This window comes from Lygodium microphyllum, chromosome 5 (assembly GCF_053477565.2).
Source record: "Lygodium microphyllum isolate KBCC chromosome 5, Lygodium_microphyllum_v1.1.10, whole genome shotgun sequence".
Classification (NCBI taxonomy): domain Eukaryota; kingdom Viridiplantae; phylum Streptophyta; class Polypodiopsida; order Schizaeales; family Lygodiaceae; genus Lygodium; species Lygodium microphyllum.
This window is the reverse complement of record NC_141139.1, coordinates 40,062,229-40,071,039: the sequence shown is the minus strand read 5'-3', so window position 1 is coordinate 40,071,039 and position 8,811 is coordinate 40,062,229. Positions and strand designations below refer to the sequence as shown.

Genomic DNA, 8,811 nt, shown 5'->3' with positions numbered 1-8,811 from the left:
TGAGAAACCATAAGCGATAGAGTGATGATACTCACGACGATGCTCTCGATGGGTTGCCATGGAAGTAAGACAAGAGATCAGGGCTCTCAGCATAGGCCGGCAAAACAAGGTAACGAGGTGGCAAGGCAGCGAGGTGGCGGGAGCATAGCAGCTGATACTTCGTGTGCTTATATATATATATATATGAATGGAGAGAGAGAGAGAGAGAGAGAGAGAGAGAGAGAGAGAGAGAGAGAGAGAGAGATGGCGACCTTGCCTAGCAATGACCATGCAGCCTCCATCTTCAGCCCTTCCATCATTGAGGCAGCCCACGCTGCAGCACAAGCTGCAGCCCTCGCCCAAGCCCCCCACCTAGCCTCCCTCTCCCTCCTCAGCCACCCCAAAGAACCCATCTCCCCCCTTCAAGTCCCCCTCCCCTTTGCCTTGCCCCATGTCCTCGTCCCTGACCATGGCCCTGATGACACCATCCCCATCATTGACCTTAGCCCCATCACTCACCCTTCCTCCCCCCCTTGCCCTCCTCTAGACAGATCCCGCATCGCTAAGGCCATTGTCTCTGCATGTGAAAACTGGGGCTTCTTTCAAGTCATCAACCATGGTGTGCCCCATGACCTACTCACCCAAGTCCAAGCTCAAGGCAGGAAAACCTTCGAGGTGCCCACTGAGGTGAAAGTAAGGTCGGCTAGGAATCTCACACTGAAGCATTCAGGGTATGGGACTGCCGCCTCAACTGCTAAAGGAGGCTCCCTCCCTTGGTCTGAGGCTTTCACCATCATGGGTCACCCACAACCTAACACTCAAGAATGTGCAAGTACCTTGTGGAGTGAGGATGTCCAATCCTCTCAAAGAGAAGATTTTTGGTAGGTTTCCCAAAACGATTTACCTTTCCCTTATCATTGTAGACATTACGATTATCTAGTTATTTACATGGCTATTGACTCTTGTTGATTAACTATCATCAAAGTTGGTTGGCACACTCAATGGCATTTTGATGAGTTTGGTGTTCATGATTCATTGCCATCTCATTACATCTATACATGCATACATATGTAGGGCTTAATAATGTAAGTGGCATTCATAGAAAGAGTTATTTCCCAATACAATTCTCAGAATTACAGTATGTTGGAAGAGTTGTAAGGTGCTTTATGATTAAAAAAAAAAAATCTAGAAAAAGTCATACTAATAGCCAATAGTGATTTTCAATGTCAAGAAGAGTTCCATGTCTGAAAATTGTGACAAGCTTACCAAATTAGCCCATGAAGTATGTGAAACATAGCTAAAACATAGAAATGAATTTTTTTCCACACACACATACACATGTCCACACATACATATGTTTCACACACATATATGCATATGCATACATGGGCATATATACACACACCTTCATTTGTCCTAATTTGCATTATTGTGTGGGAAATCCATTAATTGAGACAAAGATATAAAATTCTACACATCCCAACAACCAAATATTAAGGGAAAAGTGTAAAACCTCCTTCACTCAAAAGTAGGTAGGTAAAAAATTTCTTATTGGAACACACACACACACACACACACACACACACACACACACACACACACACACGCACGCACGCACGCACGCACGCACGCACGCACGCACGCACGCATGCATATGTGAGCACACATATGTTTTGTACACATACAAGTGCACAGGCACATACACATAACACATGCATATGCAAACACACATATGTTTTGTGCACATACATGCACATATATGCATATACATACATGTCTACTATTAGTGACAAGCTAGTGGATTTTCTCATACTCACTTTCAAATAGAGTTTCCTACACATGGAGTCAAACAAGTTAATAGCCTTGCCTCCTCCAAAAATATTGAACTTGTTTGCAACTTTCAATGGACATAATTCTAACATGTACATTAATAAATAGTTTTACTATCATAATGTAAGTGTTGCTAGAAATATTCACTTCTTGGTTGTTTCCATATAACCCTAGCATAGTGTAGTGATATCACAATAGTATTCATTTGTCTACTTTTTACTAATATGTGCAAGCAATGATTCTAGTTTCACATATACATAGGAGTATATATATGATTGCATAGCCAGAATAAGATAGTTTATGCAATCCTTCTTGTGCGTAAAGTTTATTGTTTAATAAATTTTATTATTGTAATGAATACAGCATAATCATGGACACCTACATGGAAGCATTACACAATTTGGGGAATTTACTCATGGAGCTTATACTTGACGGATATGGAGTTAATAAAAACCACTTTGAAGATACATTTATGAAAGATCCTCAAGAGACCTTAAGGCTAAATCATTATCCTACATGTCCAGAACCTTCTAAAACAGTTGGTCTGAACACACATGTCGATACAAATTGTTTTACTATTGTGCATGATGGTGGGGTTGCTGGTTTGCAAGTGAGAGCTAATGATGGGCGATATGTAGCTATTGCACCTCAACAAGATGGTTTTGCAATCAACGTTGGTGACATGCTAGAGGTTTGCCATATGTTCTTTCTTATAATACTTGCCATATTGGATTTTCTCCTATTTGAGTCATGTTTCATGGAAATTAGTGAAGCCCCACAATATTTACATTCAAGATACTAAGATTGATGAGAGCTATTAATGATCCTTTTTGTGCATCTTATCATCTTATTTGCACCAAACTTTGATACAATGATAAGGCCATATGTGGGCTTGCAAGAAGGTAGTTGGACTAAATAAGAGATTAGGCCACACCCTTAGTGAGGGGTTATGATCTTTTACTCAGTTTCATGAATTTTTTCTAAATTACTTTCGTGTAATTGTCTCCACTTCTTTTGATCAGCTTTCATAAATTGTTTAACTTAACATTAATGTTAAGATCCATTGATGAAAGCTAAACTTGTATAAACAACTAGGTTTGATGTCTTTAGACCATAATTTATAGTATTCTAACATATTGTACCACCTATGTTTGATCTATCTAGGTTTTGACATATGGAAGGTGCAAGAGTGTCCTTCATCGTGTGGTTGTAAACAAGGATGAGCCACGATTGTCAACTGCATTCTTTGTAAGCCCCTCATTATCATCTATAATATCACCACATCCAGAGTTGGTTGATGGTTCCTCTCCAATATATAATAAAAGAAAGTTTACATGGGGAGAGTATTACCTCTCACGAAGGATATTATGCACGACAAGCTCCTTAGATGAATTCTTGAATGGAAGCACCTGTGATCAAAGTAGAATCGCATCCTATTGATCATATTCAACCTTAAGAATTTCTCAATAAACAAAATACAAAACTAAAAATTTACTAAAAAACTATATTGCCTTGATGAAACTATAACCACTTCCATATCCAAAATGTGGTCAAGCTTCAAGATACTATTATGCTCTTATATGAGTGCAACCTAACGAAGCTCTAAGGTATTCAGAATAACTTAAAATGGGAGTTCTATAATGATACATTTGAGATTTGATAGCTTGAAGAGACTCTGATTGCAAAGTGACAACTTTGAAATGTTAAGAAGATAAGAAAGCTATATTTTAATAGACAATGTCAACAAGATATGAGTGTTCTTTTGCACTAAATGATAACTTTTATGGAAAATAGCAATACTTTCAAAAGTGTGCACATGATGACCTCCTTTTTGAAAAGGTTCCATCCTTGCATGCCCATTCTTCAATGTCATATTACCTTCCTTGTTTATGCCTATAATTTCAACTTCATGTTAAGTTTTTGAATTTTTCGACAATTCAAGTTAAATGTTAGTGTGAAGCATTTGAAGTTGTGGACATTTCAAGTCAATGCTACATGTATTCCTTTGTTCAATGTCATGTAACTTTCCACATGGTTACCATAGTAAGTAAAGCGAAAAAGCACAAGCTTCTTACTCTTGACAAATCTCAATAGTGTGATTAGCTATTATATGCTAGGTCATTTAAAGAATAAGGTTTCAACAAATTGGATTTCTAACTTGGAGTTGATTGTGACAACAAATATCCATGTGCCATCCTAGGTTGCATCTATTGATACATATCAAATTGGCATGGGAAAAAAGACCAGAAGAATATCATAATCATGCAATAATAAAGTTATGTTGCCTATATCTTGTCTAGTGTGTGTTATATAGTTCTACACTATTTGACCTAAGCTAAAACCTTAAAGTATTGTGACTTTTTCATTGTATCTTAAAATGGAATGGTCTAGTGGCTCATGCACTACAAGCCAACATGAGAAATTTTGCAAAAATTCTCCAAACACAGTAATCATTCTTGTGAGAAGAATATATGTTTTATGATTTTTAAAGCTCTAATCATGTTTTATCATCTAAGAACATGCAAAACATGGGTTACATATAATACATTCTAAAAGCTAACTATGGTATTTGTTACCTTATAAACACTAGCTTGGTTGTGTCTCATAAATGCATCAATACCTATGTTCTAGCATCATAACACTACCAATCTTTTTTCATTTCAAATGTAAATGCAATTCTTTATAACAATGTATATTGAAACAAAATATGGGAGTTTAGAAAATCTTTGAAGCGATGTAAAAGTATGATTTTTGTATGTGTTTCATGAAGTTGGTAGTGGATAATAGTAGTTGCTATATGCACATTTTCTTTTGGTGGAAATTCATGCTCTCAATTACATGATGCTCCTAAAGTTTCCATCATGAGATTAGTTTGGCCATGACTAGCTAAACATAATGTACTTGACACGTGAGAATTTTTTCTATCCACAATCCTCATATGTGTCGCATTTGCACTACAAAATGACATCATTTACTTTCTAGTACCATTAGAATATGATGCATAAGAATAGAAGGGTGAGTGGACAACACACACCTCTTTACCAAAGTATGCAAACGCATGCCACATTGCTCTTTAACAAATATGTACTTTCATGCATCTTTCTTGCTTGTATGACCTTTTGCATATCACTTCACATACAGTGCTTGTCATTGTTATAGTCAAAACTGTTATTGGCATTGTAACATCTACGGCCATATCTCTATCATGTGCATTTTACTCTTGACCATGCTACATCTTTTACTTCTCTTTGCTTATTGGAATCATAGTCGCTTGCCCATAATGTATCACCTATTATATTGGCATCTTGATGAAGATACAAGAGAATATGAATGAATCCTCGCTTAATGAATTGACTTATCCATGCCATCTACCAATGTGCTTCTCAAAATCCAATTATTTTATTCTACCAATTTCACTAATGCATTTCCATATTAATCACATAAATAGCACAAAGACATTATGTTAAATGTTCAAGCCAACTCCCACACTATTTTCAAAGGTATTAGTTTTTCGTACATAAATGTAGTGATTCGAAAAGTAAAGAAGCCTTACTTATTGTACCCATCACATGTCCCCCACCCAATCTCCCTTTAGCTAAGTCACTCTTACATGTTGCACGGTGATTACATTCTAGTTATTACCTTATTAATGTTTTTATTTGAACCACAAACCTCATTGTCTCTATTCAAGTAAAAAGATGTATGTAACCTTGCATATAGAGGGAAATTTTATGTACATGATCTACTTGTCAATTTTGACTATAATATTTGAAGAGTTGACTCTATGGTAGATGTTATATTCGAAGAGTTTCCTCTATGGTAGGTGTTAAATTTGAAGAGTTGTCTTTATGGTAGATGTTTTAATTCTCATGCTACCATGACATTTTTCATAATGAGTGCAAAAGAAATGTTGGAAGAAGAGGGGAAATCAATGCATGCATGTGTTGAAAGTAATCTATGATTAAAAGATGGTCTCAAAGCCTTCCTCAATGCCTAAAAACTAGTCCAAAGTCTACCTCTCATTGGAAAACATGCGATGTGTAATCCGATTTTTTAAATATATGCTAAAGTTGAAGTTGGTCACATGACTGAGAATTTCCCCATCCAAGGGTGATTAGAGAATTGGATGTACACTATTGAGGCTAAAAAAGGAGGCCAAAATGGTCAACTCACTACCACATTCAAGTCTCAAGTGGTGGACCTCCACATTATGTACTTTCCATTTGCCAAAATAAAAAGGTCATAACTATAGATAAGATGTGTGAATGCTAGATCTAACACATGTAAAGTGGAGCACCCATCTTATTTGCTGCACATAGATATGCAACTGCCCAACTTGGATTCAAGAGTGCACGTCAATGGAAGGATGATGTGGAATTGCCTATCCAAATTGTTCTTTAAGTATGCAATGATCACAAAGGCTATCCCTAACCCATACATAAAAGGTGTCTAGGAGCTACCCCCAATTTTTGGGAGTAGACACAATTAGATGTATCGGGTTTTCACAATTTTGTTCCCTTTCCCCCCTCCCCCGTGACACTTCTTACCTTTTTTTCCTTAAGGGTTTGAAATTGTGCATTTTCTTATCTCTATAAGCTAAGGCATCCACCTTGAGTTCTTTTTGGAACTTGAATACCTATCAAGTATCTCACAAGTTGATAATTTCTTTTGTATACACCTACTTAGCTAGGTCCTATCCCAAAGAGTTTGACTTCTGAGTAACTACCATATGTACCTTGTGTACACCTATTTAGCTAAGTCCCACCCCAAAGAGGCTAAGGACTCAACTTCTTTCATCACATGAGTAACTACCATATGTACCTTGTAAGACAATGCACAACTTTTGGTTTTTTGAATATTATATCATTACACATGTTGTAAAATGGGGTTTTTTTGGGCACATATTTGTGTGTTTTGGGTTGACCAAGACATGGATTACCTTCGCATGGCTTATACACAAGGATTTTCATGAGATAATGGAAGAATTTATGAGACTGTTTGTGGATGATACACCTTATTAAGCTCAAGTTAGATACAATGACTATTATCTATCACTCAATCATAATTTTGTAGTCAAACACAATCATATACTAGGGCACTTGGTATCAAATAACTTCACAACTATTAACGCTAAAGGAGATCTATTGAATTCTTGAAAATAATACTTTTTGTATGATTTTTAGATGTTATTTTGAGAGTATATTATGAGTCATGACAATATGGTTTAGCATGTCTTTTGAGATGCTTTGGAAATATTTATGTACCCTTCTAGGTGTATCTAATGGTTTAATGAATTACACTTTTGGTTTTGAGGCTCATTTCGCATTGGAGAATATTTTTTTGTCTTCTATAGTGTATGGATAGCTCTAACTACCTATGTAAAGTCATTGTTATCCTCGATTACATGAGTGCATGATGTGGATGTGTGTGTGTGTATGTGTGTGTTAGAGCATTGATTTGTGTCTTTATTATGAGGATTGATTAATTGATATGGTTGTTGTGCTAATTTTTGGTTCTATTAGGGTTTATTCAAGAGAGTTTTATTGATTATTATATTATTATTTTAATGCTTGAGTGACGTATGAGTGGTTGTGAATACAAGAGATAGTCGTATTTTTGTAAAAACATTGTATCTATAAGAGGGATTGTGTGAGATGAAGACTATTCACTACTATGAAGAGGATTCTCTTATGTGGATGAATTCATTATGATGTTTATCTTTCTTCTTTCAAACATCTAGTTGTGATCATGAAGATAGATATCATAAATATAAATCCATGGAAGAACTGTTGTGAGGTAATGTGATACAATGTTGTGTAGCCACCACTACAAGGGATGAGGGGAATATTTATGATATTTAAGACAAAAAGTTCATGGAGTTTGTTTCTAATGTCGATCCTTGCCATTAGAATGGTCGATATAAGCATCAGTGTGAGAACACATGTATATTTGTTAGTACAAGTGCTGCAATACATGCCGGTATGTAAATTATCAATTCTAACATGAGCAAAAAAAATTCAAAAGTGTATTTTGGGGATTACTGCTATTTATATTGAAGCATACACCAACCTTTATAGTTTAAAATTTTGGCATGGATTCAGCCTTGCAAGTGCTAGCTCCCTACTATCCATGTTTTCTACCTTGTTAGATATGGAGTACTATATGACCACATGCAAAACCTATCAAAGCATGTAAAATCAACTCTAGCTCGAACAAATCCACGACCCAAACATGTCTTTTACTTATAGATAACAATATATATGAAAGGAAAACCATAACCACTATGAGCCATTTCAATAATAATTAGACCAATAAACTCAAACCATTAAAGAATATAAGAGTTTTCTCTACATCTCAATACATATTCTTCCAAAAGATTTTTAACTTCAACCACCATCCAGCTTTGATCACCTTCAGCACAACTTCATCTCCACATGACAAGGATAAAATACACACACACCTCACACAGACATCACATAACATAAAACATAGAACTAACCACAACAATGATCTAGTTTGAATGGCACATGCTCCTAAAAAAATGGAGAGTAAAAAGGAGATAATTCATTAAAAAGAAAGATACAACCAAAATACCTACTCCATTGCTATGTAGGATGAAGATATTTCTTCTTGAACTTCATGCTAAGCTTGAGACATTCCAAGGCTTTGCTCTCATCTACAGAATATATAGGGACATTTTGGAAAAACTGAAGACGATACATTCTTTCCAACAAGATAATGAATCTAGTAGGAAAAGCTTGTACAAAGTAGTACAACACATCCATCTAAGCCAATGTTACATCCTCATCAGGATTAATTTGCAAATTTGGTATTATCTTTTGAGTATTTAGATTGGATGGTTGATTCATTAAGGCAAGATATCAACAAAAATGAGTTGTAGTACATACAAAGGTATCCTCAAATTGAGCATAGCAAATTGAAGATAGGATTTTGAACATGCTGAAGAACTCTGCAAGACCCAGGAATGAGAGGCCAATTAAA

The 8,811-nt window shown here is 35.9% G+C and overlaps 1 protein-coding gene across 1 annotated transcript; it reads left to right on the top strand.

Annotated features, from left to right (window-relative positions):
• The first annotated feature begins 243 nt into the window (after positions 1–243).
• On the top strand, positions 244–3,249 carry LOC148035717 (gibberellin 2-beta-dioxygenase 1-like). Its single transcript, XM_087678834.1, has 3 exons — positions 244–860; positions 2,173–2,500; positions 2,974–3,249. The coding sequence occupies exons 1-3, from the start codon at positions 244–246 to the stop codon at positions 3,247–3,249; spliced, it is 1,221 nt and encodes a 406-aa protein (XP_087534960.1).
• Positions 3,250–8,811: the final 5,562 nt, after the last annotated feature.

Bases quoted from the DNA above. Each gene is read 5' to 3' on its own strand.
- LOC148035717 (XM_087678834.1), top strand. From the start codon at position 244: ATGGCGACCTTGCCTAGCAATGACCATGCAGCCTCCATCTTCAGCCCT. The intron at 861-2,172 runs GTAGGTTTCCCA...TAATGAATACAG, and splicing joins TCTCAAAGAGAAGATTTTTG to CATAATCATGGACACCTACA. The intron at 2,501-2,973 runs GTTTGCCATATG...TGATCTATCTAG, and splicing joins ACGTTGGTGACATGCTAGAG to GTTTTGACATATGGAAGGTG.